At 35.4% G+C, this 17,900-nt stretch overlaps 1 protein-coding gene and 1 long non-coding RNA gene across 4 annotated transcripts; one reads left to right on the top strand and one right to left on the bottom strand.

Moving 5' to 3' along the window:
* Positions 1 to 145: 145 nt before the first annotated feature.
* On the bottom strand, positions 146 to 9,586 carry LOC148186064 (uncharacterized). Of its 3 annotated transcripts, XM_088071685.1 has the most exons (8): positions 9,494 to 9,586; positions 9,183 to 9,248; positions 8,003 to 8,071; positions 6,970 to 7,005; positions 6,707 to 6,772; positions 4,158 to 4,211; positions 352 to 438; positions 146 to 273 (listed from the first exon to the last, which is right to left on the bottom strand). In XM_088071685.1, the coding sequence occupies exons 1-8, from the start codon at positions 9,572 to 9,574 to the stop codon at positions 262 to 264; spliced, it is 471 nt and encodes a 156-aa protein (XP_087927811.1). In that variant the 5' UTR covers positions 9,575 to 9,586; the 3' UTR covers positions 146 to 261. The 3 variants fall into 3 exon arrangements, with proteins under 3 accessions (XP_087927811.1, XP_087927812.1, XP_087927813.1); XM_088071686.1 differs by lacking the exon at positions 4,158 to 4,211; XM_088071687.1 differs by lacking the exons at positions 9,183 to 9,248; positions 9,494 to 9,586 and adding an exon at positions 8,919 to 9,005.
* On the top strand, positions 6,684 to 12,748 carry LOC148186063 (uncharacterized). The gene is made up of 3 exons (XR_015775301.1): positions 6,684 to 6,813; positions 10,740 to 10,941; positions 11,770 to 12,748. It is a non-coding gene; the product is annotated as an uncharacterized LOC148186063 (long non-coding RNA).
* The last annotated feature ends 5,152 nt before the right edge of the window (positions 12,749 to 17,900 follow it).

Below are 17,900 nucleotides of genomic sequence, written 5' to 3'. Positions count from 1 at the left end.
TACTGTATACGGTGTCTTTTTTCCCAGAAAAATGTTGTCCAGTTGTAAGACTTGTGTTAACCTCCCTTACTTATTTGGCGTCTCATTTTGAGAAATGGTGGAAAAAATTATCAAAAGTTCCAGCATACTAACAAATAAAAGAAACTTTTCTTACACAGCATACTTGTAATGTTTATTTAAAGGAGGCAGTAACACCAGCAGAGTACTTAAATCATCGTCTCTGATTTGAAACATGTCGATCTCTGCTCCGACCCTCCTTCTTCATTTTTGCGTCTGCGGAAAAGACAAAGTTAAGCATCTTAAAAATCATAATAAACGCCAAATTGTGGTGCGTGTTGAATAGTTTCCTACCTGGTTCCCTTTTTCCAAAGTTGGATCAGGCCCGAAATTATCGTCGCTCTCAAGAGGGTTCCAGATACTGACCGGAGGTTGTGTGGTCTGAGGGGAAGGAGGTAAAATTTTCAGAATAAATTAGTTTTGATAAATTGTTTCAAACTATATGATTGCACTTGTGTCTGAGTTTGGCTATCAGGCACTTTTCTCTGCTGATATATTGGGAACTTAATGCCTCGCAAGGGTATCTTTCAACATTGGTGGTCCGGGGTTCCTTGGACAGAAAACTTTGAGCGTCAAACACCTAATTCCCTGCATTTTGGTGAATTTTTATGCACCAATTTGTGCTTTTTCTGCATCAATTTATGGCGTATAGTTTTGCCAAAGTAAAAGTTCTCTGCTACTTCGATGTTTTTGTATAAATTCTCAGAAAAAGATGTGTCAACTGTGTCCCCTCTGAAATCTCATTTTATGTAAGGGGAAAAATGCACATGTTCAGGGTTTCCATGGTCATAGAAGGTCACAATGATGTTTTCTAGGTCTGGAAAAGTTGTAAAATTGGTAAAAAAAAACAAAAAAACAAAAAACAAAAAAAAAAACACTGAATGTTTTGGAAAAGTCATGGAATTACACTAAGTGATATGAAATTGTTACAGTCACCTTCCATGTAGCATAACAACAACAAATCTGTTGTCACAAAGTTTTTCTTCCTGTCACATTTCCTCGTTTTTCTTCTTGTGTTCCTCCTCTCTCTTCACATATGCCACCTAGCTGAAATTATGTTTAAATAGAGACAGAATCTAATATGTTTGGAAAACCCTTGCAAGTGGGGCAGGGATTTTTTTAAATGAGTCCTTGAAAAGTCATGATAAAGTTTTTGAAATTTGAAAATGTGTGTGAACCCTGCATATTCTAAATACTGAGGGGGACATGTCCTCTGTGTCTCCATGAAATCTATACCTATGCTGCAGCACTGCACATGTAAGGGGTCAGCTGATATTGGTTTTCCAGGTATGATACTGATTATTAATACCTAACGAGACCAATAACCAATATTTGGAACCGATTTACAATAAAAACCAAAATCTTTCTGTCAATATTTAGAATTTGGAATTCAACAAACTCCAATACAAAACGTTGTTTAAATGCCTTGCAAATGTTAATCAAAACTGAGACTTTCAGCATCATATATGGCAAGTTCCCAGCTATTTTTTTGTAAACTCAGGTGAAAATATAAATAAAAAATGTACAAATAAAAATAGCTACCTTAGGTTTTACAAAGTAAAAGTTCCCCCCTTGCTGACACTCTGCACTTTTTAATCAATTAATTTTATCATCAATCATTTAAAAAAATCGCCGTTACAGATAATCAGCAAAATGCCAAATATCGGCCCCAATAATCAACCAGGCTGATAATCTGTCGACCCCTAGCACGTGCAGTTCTGGAGTTTTTTAAATCACAAAACATTGCCGATAATAACCATAAACAGGCCTTGTATTAGAGATACTGTTTTGAGTAGGCAATATTTCATTATACAGTTTTCTAGTGCTCCTTGTTTTCTGATCAGGTCCTATTTTAATCCGCTTTCTCCAGCCACCAGGTGGCGCTGCAGCGTATCACTGCGCCGTGAACTTGTTCCGGTTAATCAGTCGATCTGTCATGGCGGAGTAACCAAATCAAGTTACTGGAAATTGGCTTCACAATAATATTGAAAAAAAACAAAGTGAAGAAACTGACAACTGCGAAAAAAACAGAAAAAAGGACGCTGAAAGTACTAGTTTTGTGGATAAAAGCAGCGAGGAGGTGGAAACACTGATTCCGGAGCTAATATTGAAGCTAACGTTAACCTGGCAAGTGACAGCTGTGCACTGGAAACAAGGCACCTGTTCAGGTAATCACATTTCTCTGGTGCAACATCGCTAGTATTTGCTTGTCAACTTGTGATATGTAGCTGTAAATTCCTGTTGTTAAGTTTTAAGCTCATTAACGTCATACACATCGACAGTAGCACTGGTTAGCCCCACTTGTTGCTAATGGTATCAGTGTGTGGAGGCTAGCTACGATTCGGTCACATATCGTTCCCTTTGCAAACTTAAGCAAATAATGAAAACGTTGTTTTTTCTCCGCTATACAGAGGCAGACTGAATAATCTAAAGTATTTTTTTGTTCTTACTGTTTTCTCCTTTCTGTCAGGGATGATATTATACCTCCCCAAGACCAAACTGTCTGGAAATATTGAATTACAGCCACGTGGGGCCACAAACAGTAAAAATGCAACCAACACTTGTATAACAGGTAAGGATATCAACGTTTCAATTTGGCATTCATTTCTGTGTGTTGTGAAAATTAATTAGGAGACACTTGAGACTTGTCTGTTATTTCCCTGCTGAAAAAACAACTTGACCAGCTAAAGGTATGTTTTTGCACAATTTATGGTGGTTTAGCTGGTCATACCAGCTTGTGATGGTCACTCTAGCTGGTTTATGCATTAAAGTTCCTGTAAAATTGAAAGCAAAATATGAAGTATGAAAAGTAGAGGGCATAAATCAGTTAAGTCTACTGTCATGGGATATGCATAAAGATAAATGTGCGCAGCTCGACAGGCTGGTCACACCAGCATGTCCAGCTTGTGTCCACCCAGCTAAACCATCAAAGACCAGCAAGAACTGGGTCAGGACCATAAAAGTCCTCATAGCATTTTGTTAATGTTGCATTAGCAAGCTTTATTACTGTAGCACTCAACATGTTATAATCTGTTTTAGAAAAAGAAAATGAGGGATAAAAAAGTCTTAATATATTAAAAAAAAAAGCACATGTAACTGTACAACCTAAAAAGTCCAACATATGAAAGAGTAAGCAAAAAACCCCAAAACATATTGATTTTAAGATACTTTTTGACTGACAGCTGTAATGATTTACATATTTCAAGCAAGGATCAAGAGTCTGTGAAATGACACAGTTTCCACTTTAGCTGTGGGCTTGATGGTATGAAGAAAATATTTTTTACCTCGATGTTGATATTGTGATTACTGTTGGTTGATTATTGGTGCTTTCACAACATATTTACCCAAATAGGTTTGCTGATAAATGTTCATTAGTAATGTGGGTAAAGGCAAATAATTGAACAGCTTGAACAGTCAGAAAATTGCATCGCTTTCCTGAAATGCAGCCTTTAAAAACAGAAAAAGACAACAGTTACAATATTACAGTATCAAAAAGTTAATAGAGTTTCTAGTCTAGTCTCTTTCTAGTGTAGTCAGTGTAGCCATTAGTTCATGGTCCACAAAATAGATAAATTACCACAAATTTTCTTTTATTTCACAAAATGAAAACAACACATTGGCTGAGAGCACTATTAAATTATAAATGCTGCGAGAATAAACAGAGATGGCACTTCAAAATAAAAGCTCTGTGCTGGAAATTCACTGTCCTAAATGAAGTGTTTTGTTGTATTTTTTTTACAAATCAACATGAGTCACTTTCAGTCCATTCAGAATGGACTCATGACCCACTTTTGGACTGCGACCCACCAGTTGGGACCAGTTGCTGTGTAATTGTATTGTGTTATACAGTGCTTCTGTTATAAGTTTACCTTAAATTCCCTATACTTTGCCTTTTTCATGGTGAAAATTATATTTCCAATACTTTTAAAGCCTATATGTGTATGTTTTGCTGCAGCACTGCCAGCTGAATATGATTTATCAACTGTTAAAACATAGAGCTAACACTGTATCATATGTATTTTAATTCTCTGGTCATTATAACAGACGTCCCGTCAGTGATCTCTTGGACCGGATTTACCTGCTGCCACTTTTTCACCTACCTTTGTCTCTTTTACTTCCCTTTTTATGAGTGACACTGTGCCTCCTTCAGACCACTGAAATTGAAATATATAACACTTGCATTAAAAAAAACCCAAATCAGATACCCAGTATTGGGTGTTTGCATAATATCCATTTGCCTTTTTTGTGCCTTCAGTGTGATAAATGCTCCACCTTTTACACTGATTCTTGAAGGAAAAAATAACAATGTACATCTATGTACCTCATTTAAGAAGTTAAGTTTAAGTCTGGCTCTGCAACCTCTGTTTAACTTTGTTCACCAATAGTCTTGCAATTTTAAAAGCACAGCACACCAAATAACATCTGAAAGACTAATGCAAACAACAATTCAACTCCAGGTAACACAAAAAAAGTAATTAATTAGCAAACTACAGTACTTTATTGAGCAGCTAAGAGCCTGAGCAACATATCAAACCTACAGAGCAATTTCTGTGTGAATTATTTTATATCAATTAAAGTGAGTCCCTTTTTGGTAAATCAGGTAAAATCTAATCTCACCACACTCTCTTACCGAGGCTGCGAGAATGAATCCCACCAGACACAGCACTGTTAGTCCTCTCATCTTGATTACAATGTCGACTGCAATATGTTTGAACAGTTTTATAGAGTCCATGTCAGAAGGTGGAGTCTGATGTGCTTCTGTATTGCATAAAAGTGTTTGTAGTTTAATATCAAAGTCCAACAGGGTATATTTGCCAGGCTTACTCAAACAAAAACTGCTTCTCTTTTTTAAGTGTTATTCTGCTTACATTTTGCCACTGGAAGTAAAAAACATGAGGCTTACAATAAAAAAAAATCAACATTACTTCATAACCAAATAATATAATTGAGGCTTGTTTCTAATCTGAAATATTTCTTTTGTGAGAGAAAGACAGAAAATCACTTTGAATTTATGATGTTTTTAGGTCGATTGTCCATCTCAAATTCATTACTTTTATAATTTATTGAAATACTATTGAAATTTTTTAGGCTTTTCCTCATAATTAAGCATACTTAAGCCTGTAAGCCTGTTTAAAACGGCTTTTATAGTTCTGCTCTTTCCATAAAAGATGTTAGGGAGCATTAATCTGTGTTGGCACAAATTAGGTAAAAATGTATTTTTTTTTAAAAAAAATTTGTTATGTAGGGAACTGCAACTATCAGTTGTTTTCATTATAGATTAATTTTATCCAAACTGATTAATTTTTCTCCAATTTATCAATCATTTTATTTGTAAAATGTTAGAAAAGAGTGAAATATTAGTAAGATATATTCTAATTTTCAGATCCCAAGATGACGTCTCCAGATTCATCTTCCAAATGTCAAGCCCAAATTCAAAGATATTTTGTTTGATATCACATAATGTCACAAAGAGAAGCAGCAAATCATCATATTTGAGAAGCTCAAAATCAGAGTATGTTTAAAATTCCTGATTTAAAAAAAAGGACTAACATTATTATCAGACTAGTTGAAGATACATTTTTTTAATTAATTGTTTCGGCTCTATTCGTCTGAAAAAAGACGAGTCTAACAAAAATAAAGGTGTTTTTTAGAATTACGCAATGTCTTAATTGTCCAGAAAAAGACATTTTGGCCAAAATCTGTCTTTCTGCATTCAGCCTCAAACCCATTTTCTCCTGCTGTTGATGCTAATTCTTAAAAACGGCTCACAAATATATCATTTTAGTTACGGGCGGGCAAGATATTTATATGAGCTTTTATCAATATCATGATATGAAAGAATTCATCTTAAATTCTGGAGATCTTTTTGTTGTTTTAAAGGCTGCATTATGGTAAAGTGATGTTATTTTCTGAAATTAACAGCATTATTTGCTTTCACCCACATAGAAAAAAAATCTTACTGTGTAAATATTTTGTTAAAGCACCGATAGTCACCCTCACAATATCATCTCAATATCAGTGTCGAGGTATTTGGGTAAATATATATTGTATATTTTGGTTGTAGTTTTCAGAAAATGTTAGCTCAAACAAAGGTATGTGTGTGTGGGATTGAGTCAAAAATGTGTGTGTTTATGGTAATTAATTGTTGCGTTATCTCGTTTTGTCAAATGGCGGATAACTTACACAGATTGATGAATGTCTTTGGAATAGACCCAGAAAACTTAACTGACCTTTCCATAACCCAATCAGGAAATGAAAGAACATTTTCACATATTGGTTTTGATAAAATGTTTAATTAAAAGGAGCAGAGCGATGGTACGCCCGGTGGCGTCTCGTCCTGATCGCTGTACTTCTGCACTTGGATTTTAAATGTGTAAATCTGTTGGGTTGAACCCTCTGCCGTGTGCTGTGTTTCATTTATTTGCTTTTTCCTGGAAAAGATAAGACATTTCAGCTAAAAAGCAGATTTAATTATTTCCAGTTAATAAGCATAGCCTCTTTTGAAACACATACATAACGAACAGTATTACTGACTTCATTTTTCAGATAAGATGCTATTTCACTTGTGACATCAAATGAGAAATACAGAACTCAATGACATTAAATTACATAAAAAAACACCCTTAAATATTTCGGAACAGTTTTTTACCTGGGTTTCTTCCTCTTCAGGTGGGAACCCAAAGGAGTTTTCAACTGCTTCCCGAGTACCAGGCCCCTGATGGAAAAAACAATCAGCAACACAACATCACTACTGATGTAAGTAACATATAATCGATAATCTTCAGTACGCACTCATGTATGTTAACACTTTGTCTCAGAGTTTGTCTCGAGGCTGTTAAACTTTATTTGTCCCGCTGCCTCAGAAACACTCATATGTTTTATAACTGGTTTACTCTATGAAAGTCTACATACCAGTGCACTTTCCACATTTTGTCTTTCCAGTAGAATCTGTAATAGATAGAAAAAATGCATTTACTCTAATCCAGTGACACGACAGTGGATGTTTGCTTGTTGTGCAAGTTAACAAATGACATAGAAATGGCGCAATACAGCGTAACATTAAAATATTATGTGTTTCAGTTGGTGTAATTCAGAATTTAAAAAAAATAAGTTTGAGGCCTGCAAAATAAAATTCAAGTAATATTCAAATCATTAACAGGTTACATCCAATTTTTAGTCTTTGTGCAGTAAAAGGACTCTGTTGGATAAAGCGAAATTTATTAAAAATCATGAATGAAAACCAGTATGTTTGGACACATTTTTAACTTTACCAAAATATGCATTTCCTCTGATTTAGATTTTGCACTTGGCCAAAATGCCAAACTGCCTTTGATTAATTTTGCCACCCTACCAGAGATCCTCTATCACAAAATAAAATCATTCAGTTTCTGAGAAATCTGCAAAAAAACAACATTAATCTCCTCTCATGACATCAGATGTGAAGAGAAATGTGTTATGGATCATTCCCAGTCCCATGCAGCTCTCACCTAACTTTTTGTAACGCAGTGGTTTCCAACTGGTGAATCGCGGTCCAAAAGTCGGTCATGGGTCCATTCTGAATGGACCTCAAGTGATTCGTGAACATGTCAAGTTGTTAAAAAAAAAATAAAATAAAATAAAAAAATTTAAGTGCAGTTAATTTCCAGCACAGGCTTTTTATTTTCAAGTGCTTTTTCTGTTTATTTTGTTTTTGTGTATTTTTTTGTTCTAAGCCAACATTTGTTTACATATTGTGAAATAAAATTTAATATCTGGTAGTTTCTCAAATGTGTACACCTTGAATTAATGACTGAGGAAAAATTTTGACCCCGTAACTCGGACCAGTTGGGAACCACTGATCGAAACAAATCTGTCTGAAGCAGGCGACACCAATAGCAAGAACAACACACTCTGATTTCCAAAATTTGGAGAATAATGAAATCACGTTAACCCACAGTCTACCCACCGTTGATGAGTTGGTTGAATTGGTTGAGTTCGTCACACCCTCCATTGGCAGCTGACTCCCCTCTGGCCACTGAAAAAAAATACATTTTATAATGATTTAGTCCAAGGACATGATAGCATTTGCTTAGTGTCCATTTGGCAGTTTGTTTGCAAAGGACATTGACACTGGATTTCAAATAAAGCAACTAAATTACCGATCCTTAAATTTTTTTAAAAATGTATTTGTAGTTAGATTTAGTTTTAGATTTATTTTGAACATGCAAAAGAAATAGAAAAAAATAATACATGCACGTTTTTTTAAAAATCAGTGAAATAACCAATAAACAACATGAGTATTTCATGTCCAAAAAAGGAGGATAAAGTGAAAACCTCTTTTAACATTCTATAAAAATCCTTAATATTAAACAAATAGCATATTTAATACGCTGTACGTTTAATATATTTCTTTTACTAAAATTATCAGTATCAAAATGATTATCAAAGTCCATATGAAAGCAAAGAAAGGCCATTATTATTTAAATTTTATACACAGCCAAAATGCTTCAGTCGTGAAATTTAAAATAGCGCTAAGTTTACAGTTTTACATTTTTAATTGTTAAAATAATATCTGTGCAGCAGTGATTTAAATTTGACAGTGAGATTGTAGTTTTATTGTTATATTGAAATATTTTCTCCTATCTTGGCTTCCATTCATTGGAGACCTACAAAGTAGCATTCAAGTAACATTTAAATGAAAAACTTCGCAGTTAGTTTTTTTTTTTTTTTTTAATCAATTAAAGTTATTTCTCTTTTGATATTGTCTCCAGTCCTGCCACACCAGGTCTAGGTGATGCTGCTATAATAAATTAAAGTTTTAAGAATTTAAACAATTTTCAATACCATTTAAGAATTATTCTGGGGAATATGACCAGTCTCACCTCAGCCGACGCTGTGAGGATCAGTCCGAACAAACAGAGCAGTGTGAGCCCTCTCATCTTGAACATGGATTAACCTCCGATCTGCACATACTCTTGTTTTATAGTGTGCATGGCAGTAGGTGGAGTTTGTTACGGTTTTCGTATGCACAGGTGTCCAAGTCCAATTTGTTGACTATAAGAATATTTGACACTCCATTCTTTGACTTCTCTTATCTAATGAAAAATTTAAGTAAAAAGGACTTTCTTCTACAACTTTGTACCCACCATTGATGACTCTGTCGTCTCAAACTCGTCGTCGCTGTAAAGCGGTACTCTTCCTCCCTTTGGCCACTGAGATTGGAATAAAGCCCTTAATCCAGTGTTTAGATAGTGAGGACATTGACATTGGAGTTCAAACACAACAGCAGCACAATCAATAAGTTAACCTATTTCATTTTGCAAAGTGAGTGAAGAATTTTATTTAGCCAACAACAACAAATTTACAGAAAGTCAAAGAATTAACACAAAATTAAATATCGTTCCTAGCAGATAAAGCTATATACCTTTTAAGATTGGTTAATCAAGGAAAAACTCACCGGTTTAAACGTTTTAACAGCCGATTCTGTGAGAATTAATCCAAACAAACAGAGCAGTGTGAGCCCTCTCATCTTGACCATAGATCAGCCTCCTCTCTAAACATACACCTGCTTTATAGTGTACATGTCAGTGGGTGGAGTCTTGGTGGAGACCAGCTGTAATGTGTGATACATACGAGCTACTGTATCATACAGTTCTCATAGATGCAGGAGGATCCAAAACCAGGTTGAGGCTAATCCTGTTATATGTCTTCATGTGCAAGAAGCTCCTTTATTTACGCCTTTGTGTCTGTGATAGCCATGGCCGGAGGCGTTGTTTTTGGGTTGTCCATCTGTGTGTCCCATTCTGAACGTAAATGCAATATCTAAACACCTCACCTCGAGGGAATTTCTTTAAATCTAACACAGAAGTCCATTTGGACTCAAAGATGAACTGATTCGATTTTGGTGGTCATAGGTCAAGGTTAGGGTGACTTCACATCTGTCTCATTCCTATGACCACAATATCTCAAGAGCACCTTGAGGGATTTTTTTTAAATTTGGCACAAATGTTCGCTTGGATTTAACAATGAACTGATTAGATTTTGGTAGTCATAGGTGAAGGTCAATGTGACCGTAAATCCCTCTCATTCTTGTGACCGTGATAGCTCAAGAACACTTCAAATGAATTTCTTCGAATGTAGCACAAATTTCCACTTGGAAAAGGATGAACTGATTAGTTTAGTGTGTGTGTGTGGGATATATATATATATATATATATATATATATATATATATATACACACACAACTAAAGTCACTTCCAGATACCTCCTACATTGCAAAATAAAGGACAGTCCTTAACTTTTGTCTATAAAGCCTTTTTCATGGCAAATATTTTGAAAAACCATAACAGAAAAGGCACAGTTGCAGTTCATTTGATTAATTATGGCGTCCCCTCTGTTAAGCTTGGTGTCTAATTCCAGGTCCCTGATGTTATGCATGATTGCTGATCAGCATGGCTCACTGGGACAATTAAATAGAGTTTAGCCATAATTAAAGGTTTTGACTTAGACTTGTTTTTATTGTAATGACAGAAAATGCTACGAAGACATTTCTAAAGTTATACTGAGTCTCTATTTTGCTACCATCAGAGCAAAGCTGACTATGGAAATTACTTTAGGAGGTAACTGACATCATGTGAAAATATTTACCTCCTGTAACCCAGACAGAAAGTATGCATTTTTGAACCTCTGACATGGTTTTCAGGTGTTGCAGGAAGTGAAGACAAGGACTGAGCACGCCGTATCTGCACCTGTCCTACCTGGAGATCCATAATGAGACCCTGGTGAAGCTGCTGTCATCGCTGCAAGGCTCGCCGCACCGTCTCCTCGCAGCATGGCGGTGAAGGAGGAGTCTGTCCCTTCACCCTGTCCACAGCGAGGAGGAGGCGCTCAACCTTCTGTTTGAGGTGTGTGGTCCGATATCGTCCAGCGTTACGTTGTTTTTATTCGTGTTTTTTTGTTTTTTAATTTTCTTTATTCAAAATATACAAACAACACAGTCACAGATTGACAGTTTAAAAAACGCCCATTTACATTATGAATAACAATTAAACAATAATAAAAATAATAAATTTGCAACAATTGACTTAAAAATTTGACTAATACAGTTAAGTACAGCAATCCAATAAAAGGAAAAAAGGGATGAGAGACAGGACAGTATTATCCATAATGACGATTTGGGGTCATTTTTGAATACATACTAAACTGACGTTTTCGTCACATTTTGGGTCATTTTTGACCACATACTATACTGTGTCATTTTCAGCCATTTTTTCGACGTGTTATGTTTTTGGCCTTTTTTTTCACATTGAATACTACGATTTGTCTCAACATGCTATACTGTGTTGTATTCAGCCGTTTTTTGACGTGTTAAAATTTGACGTTTTTCGACATACTATACTATGTCGTTTTTTTAGCCATTTTTTGACATGCTATGGTATGTTTTTGGCCTATTTTTTGACACAGTATACAATGACGTGTGTCGGCTTGCTATACTATGTCGTTTTCGGCCTTTTTTTTTCGACATGCTATATTATGACGTTTTTGACGGTTTTTCATCAGGCTATACTTTGCAAGCTATATGTCTTTTTTTTTCAACATGTCAAAATTTGACTTTTTTCGACATACTATGTCATTTTCAGCCATTTTTTGATCATGTTATATTATGTTTTTGTCCTTTTTTCGACATAGAGTACTATGACTTGTCTCAACATGCTATACTATGTCATTTTCAGCCATTTTTCAGGGTCATTGTCCTGTTGGAAGATGAACCTTCTGCCCAGTCTGAGGTCCTGAGCGCTCTGGACCAGGTTTTCACTCAGGATATCTCTGTACTTTGCTCCGTTCAGCTTTCCCTCAATAACTGACCAGTCGCCCATTCCCTGCCGCTGAAAATCACCCTGAAAGCATGATGCTGCCCCCACCGTGCTTCACTGTTAGGATGGTGTTGTGCAGGTGAGGACTGGTGCCTGGTTTCCTGCAGACATGACACTTTGAATTGAGGCCACACAATTCAATCTTGGTTTCATCAGACCAGAAAATGGTGTTTCTCACAGTTTGAGTGTCCTTTGGGTGCTTTTTTTTGCAAACTCCGAGCGGGCTTTCATGTGTCTCGTAGTGAGGAGAGGCTTCTGTCTGAAGCCGAGATCAGGGGATTGTTGCAGTGATGGTTGTCCTTCTGGAAGTTTCTCCCATCTCTACACAGGATCTCTGGAGCTCAGCCAGAGTGAGCATTGGGTTCTTGGTGACCTGTCTTACCAAGCCCGTCTCCCCCGATCGCTCAGTTTGGCCAGGTGGCCAGCTCTAGGAAGAGTCCGTGTTGTTCAAAACTTCTTGCATTTAAGTATTATGGAGGCCACGGTGCTCTTCGGGAGCCGACATTTTTTTGTAGGCTTCTCCAGATCTGTGCCTCGACACACTACTATCTCTGAGCTCTGCAGGCAATTCCTTCGACCTCATGGCTTGGTTTTTGCTCTGTTATGCGTTGTCAGTTGCGTGACCTTATATAGACAGGTGGGTGCCTTTCTAAATCATGTCCAATCAGTTGAATTCACCACAGGTGGACTCCAGTCAAGGTGGGGAAACACCTCAAAGATGATCAAGAGAAATGGGAGGCAGCTGAGCTAATTTTCAAGTGTCATAGCAAAGCGTCGAAATTCTTATGTCAATGTAATATTTCAGTTTTTCCTTTTTAATAAATTTGCAAAAATCTCTGCTTCTGCTTTGTCATTATGGTGTATTGAGTGTAGGTTAATGAGGGGGAAAATGTGAAAAAAGTGAAGGGGTCTGAATACTTTCTGAATGCACTGCATGTCGTTTTCAGCCAATTTTTCGACATACTATGCTATGATGTGTTTTGGCAAGCTATAATATGTTGTTTTCAGGTGTAAAATTATGACGTTTTTGCCTTTTTATGGAGATTGTTTACTATAACATGTCTACAAGCTATAATATGTCATTTTCAGCCATTTTTTGACATGTCAAGATTTTACGTTTTTTGACATACTATACTGTGACATTTTGTGCAATTTTGTTCGACATGCAAAGTCATGATGTTTTTGGAATTTCTTTCGACATTGTATACTATGATGTCTCTCAGCAAGCTATAATATATCATTTTTAGCCGTTTTAAGGAAGTCTTAAAAACTTCATAATTTAGCATGTCAAAAAATCACATAATATATAAGAGCGAAAAATGTCAAATTTTAATATGCCCAGAAAATGGCTGAAAACTACTATTAGGCTAATTACTATAGCCTTGCTTTTTTGGTCATTTTTTCAACATGCTATATTATGGTGTTTTTGCACATTTTTGCACGTTTTAATGCTATGGCGTTACTCAGCACGCTATTTTCTGCTGTTTTGAAGTGTTTTCAGCTGTTTTTATGACATGGTATTTTTTGGCATTTTTGCCTTACTATAGCCTTGCTTTTTTGGTCATTTTTTCAACATGCTATTTTATGGTGTTTTTGGTCGTTTTTGCACGTTTTAATGCTATGGCGTTTTTCAAGAGGCTATTTTATGCTGTTTTGAAGTGTTTTCCGCTGTTTTTATGACATGGTATTTTTTGGCATTTTTGCCTTACTATAGCCTTGCTTTTTTGGTCATTTTTTCAACATGCTATATTATGGTGTTTTTGCACATTTTTGCACGTTTTAATGCTATGGCGTTACTCAGCACGCTATTTTCTGCTGTTTTGAAGTGTTTTCAGCTGTTTTTATGACATGGTATTTTTTGGCATTTTTGCCTTACTATAGCCTTGCTTTTTTGGTCATTTTTTCAACATGCTATATTATGGTGTTTTTGCACATTTTTGCACGTTTTAATGCTATGGCGTTACTCAGCACGCTATTTTCTGCTGTTTTGAAGTGTTTTCAGCTGTTTTTATGACATGGTATTTTTTGGCATTTTTGCCTTACTATAGCCTTGCTTTTTTGGTCATTTTTTCAACATGCTATATTATGGTGTTTTTGCACATTTTTGCACGTTTTAATGCTATGGCGTTACTCAGCACGCTATTTTCTGCTGTTTTGAAGTGTTTTCAGCTGTTTTTATGACATGGTATTTTTTGGCATTTTTGCCTTACTATAGCCTTGCTTTTTTGGTCATTTTTCAACATGCTATTTTATGGTGTTTTTGGTCGTTTTTGCGTTTTAATGCTATGGCGTTTTCAAGAGGCTATTTTATGCTGTTTTGAAGTGTTTTCCGCTGTTTTTATGACATGGTATTTTTGGCATTTTGCCTTACTATAGCCTTGCTTTTTTGGTCATTTTTCAACATGCTATATTATGGTGTTTTGCACATTTTTGCACGTTTTAATGCGATGGCGTTACTCAGCACGCTATTTTCTGCTGTTTTGAAGTGTTTTCAGCTGTTTTTATGACATGGTATTTTTTGGCATTTTTGCCTTACTATAGCCTTGCTTTTTTGGTCATTTTTTCAACATGCTATTTTATGGTGTTTTTGGTCGTTTTTGCACGTTTTAATGCTATGGCGTTTTTCAAGAGGCTATTTTATGCTGTTTTGAAGTGTTTTCCGCTGTTTTTATGACATGGTATTTTTTGGCATTTTTGCCTTACTATAGCCTTGCTTTTTTGGTCATTTTTTCAACATGCTATATTATGGTGTTTTTGCACATTTTTGCACGTTTTAATGCTATGGCGTTACTCAGCACGCTATTTTCTGCTGTTTTGAAGTGTTTTCAGCTGTTTTTATGACATGGTATTTTTTGGCATTTTTGCCTTACTATAGCCTTGCTTTTTTGGTCATTTTTTCAACATGCTATATTATGGTGTTTTTGCACATTTTTGCACGTTTTAATGCGATGGCGTTACTCAGCACGCTATTTTCTGCTGTTTTGAAGTGTTTTCAGCTGTTTTTATGACATGGTATTTTTTGGCATTTTTGCCTTACTATAGCCTTGCTTTTTTGGTCATTTTTTCAACATGCTATATTATGGTGTTTTGCACATTTTGCACGTTTTAATGCTATGGCGTTACTCAGCACGCTATTTTCTGCTGTTTTGAAGTGTTTTCAGCTGTTTTTATGACATGGTATTTTTTGGCATTTTTGCCTTACTATAGCCTTGCTTTTTTGGTCATTTTTTCAACATGCTATATTATGGTGTTTTTGCACATTTTTGCACGTTTTAATGCTATGGCGTTACTCAGCACGCTATTTTCTGCTGTTTTGAAGTGTTTTCAGCTGTTTTTATGACATGGTATTTTTTGGCATTTTTGCCTTACTATAGCCTTGCTTTTTTGGTCATTTTTTCAACATGCTATTTTATGGTGTTTTTGGTCGTTTTTGCACGTTTTAATGCTATGGCGTTTTTCAAGAGGCTATTTTATGCTGTTTTGAAGTGTTTTCCGCTGTTTTTATGACATGGTATTTTTTGGCATTTTTGCCTTACTATAGCCTTGCTTTTTTTCGTCATTTTTTCAACATGCTATATTATGGTGTTTTTGCACATTTTTGCACGTTTTAATGCTATGGCGTTACTCAGCACGCTATTTTCTGCTGTTTTGAAGTGTTTTCAGCTGTTTTTATGACATGGTAATTTTTGGCATTTTTGCCTTACTATAGCCTTGCTTTTTTTCGTCATTTTTTCAACATGCTAAATTATGGTGTTTATGGTCGTTTTTGCACGTTTTAATACTATGGCGTTTCTCAGCACGCTATTTTCTGCTGTTTTGAGGTGTTTTCAGCTGTTTTTATGACATGTCATTTTTTGACATTTTTGCCTTACTATAGCCTTGCTTTTTTGGTCATTTTTTCAACATGTTATATTATGGTGTTTTTGGTTGTTTTTGCACGTTTTAATGCTATGGCGTTTCTCAGCACGCTATTTTATGCTGTTTTGAGGAGTTTTCAGCTGTTTTTATGACATGGTATTTTTTGGCATTTTGCCTTACTATAGCCTTGCTTTTTTTCGTCATTTTTTCAACATGCTATTTTATGGTGTTTTTGCACATTTTTGCACGTTTTAATGCTATGGCGTTACTCAGCACGCTATTTTATGCTGTTTTGAGGTGTTTTCAGCTGTTTTTATGACATGTCATTTTTTGGCATTTTTGCCTTACTATAGCCTTGCTTTTTTGGTCATTTTTTCAACATGCTGTTTTATGGTGTTTTTGGTCGTTTTTGCACGTTTTAATGCTATGGCGGTTTTCAAGAGGCTATTTTATGCTGTTTTGAAGTGCTTTCCGCTGTTTTTATGACATGGTATTTTTTGGCATTTTTGCCTTACTATAGCCTTGCTTTTTTGGTCATTTTTTCAACATACTATTTTATGGTGTTTATGGTCGTTTTTGCACATTTTAATACTATGGCGTTTCTCAGCACGCTATTTTATGCTGTTTTGAAGTGTTTTCCGCTGTTTTTATGACATGGTATTTTTTGGCATTTTTGCCTTACTATAGCCTTGCTTTTTTTCGTCATTTTTTCAACATGCTATATTATGGTGTTTTTGCACATTTTTGCACGTTTTAATGCTATGGCGTTACTCAGCACGCTATTTTCTGCTGTTTTGAGGTGTTTTCAGCTGTTTTTATGACATGTCATTTTTTGGCATTTTTGCCTTACTATAGCCTTGCTTTTTTGGTCATTTTTTCAACATGCTAAATTATGGTGTTTATGGTCGTTTTTGCACATTTTAATGCTATGGCGTTTCTCAGCACGCTATTTTCTGCTGTTTTGAAGTGTTTTCCGCTGTTTTTATGACATGGTATTTTTTGGCATTTTTGCCTTACTATAGCCTTGCTTTTTTTCGTCATTTTTTCAACATGCTATTTTATGGTGTTTATGGTCGTTTTTGCACATTTTAATGCTATGGCGTTTCTCAGCACGCTATTTTATGCTGTTTTGAAGTGTTTTCCGCTGTTTTTATGACATGGTATTTTTTGACATTTTTGCCTTACTATAGCCTTGCTTTTTTTCGTCATTTTTTCAACATGCTATTTTATGGTGTTTTTGGTTGTTTTTGCACGTTTTAATGCTATGGCGTTTTTGTAGAGGCCATTTTCTGCTGTTTTGAGGTGTTTTCCGCTGTTTTTATGACATGTCATTTTTTGATATTTTTGCCTTACTATAGCCTTGCTTTTTTTCGTCATTTTTTCAACATGCTATTTTATGGTGTTTATGGTCGTTTTTGCACATTTTAATACTATGGCGTTACTCAGCACGCTATTTTTTACTGTTTTGAGGTGTTTTCAGCTGTTTTTATAACATGTCATTTTTTGGCATTTTTGCCTTACTATAGCCTTGCTTTTTTGGTCATTTTTTCAACATGCTAAATTATAATGTTTATGGTCGTTTTTGCACATTTTAATGCTATGGCGTTTTTCGAGAGGCTATTTTCTGCTGTTTTGAAGTGTTTTCCGCTGTTTTTATGACATGTCATTTTTTGACATTTTTGCCTTACTATAGCCTTGCTTTTTTTCGTCATTTTTTCAACATGCTAAATTATAATGTTTATGGTCGTTTTTGCACGTTTTAATGCTATGTATGCTACTCAGCACGCGCTATTTTCTGCTGTTTTGAGGTGTTTTCAGCTGTTTTTATAACATGGTATTTTTTGGCATTTTTGCCTTACTATAGCCTTGCTTTTTTGGTCATTTTTTCAACATGCTATTTTATGGTGTTTTTGCACATTTATGCACGTTTTAATGCTATGGCGTTACTCAGCACGCTATTTTATGCTGTTTTGAGGTGTTTTCAGCTGTTTTTATGACATGTCATTTTTTGACATTTTTGCCTTACTATAGCCTTGCTTTTTTTCGTCATTTTTTCAACATGCTAAATTATAATGTTTATGGTCGTTTTTGCACGTTTTAATGCTATGGCGTTACTCAGCACGCTATTTTCT

This window comes from Plectropomus leopardus, chromosome 21 (assembly GCF_026936395.1).
Source record: "Plectropomus leopardus strain MGB_pleo_1.0 chromosome 21, ASM2693639v1, whole genome shotgun sequence".
Classification (NCBI taxonomy): Eukaryota; Metazoa; Chordata; class Actinopteri; order Perciformes; family Serranidae; genus Plectropomus; species Plectropomus leopardus.
This window is presented reverse-complemented; position numbering and strand designations above follow the sequence as displayed.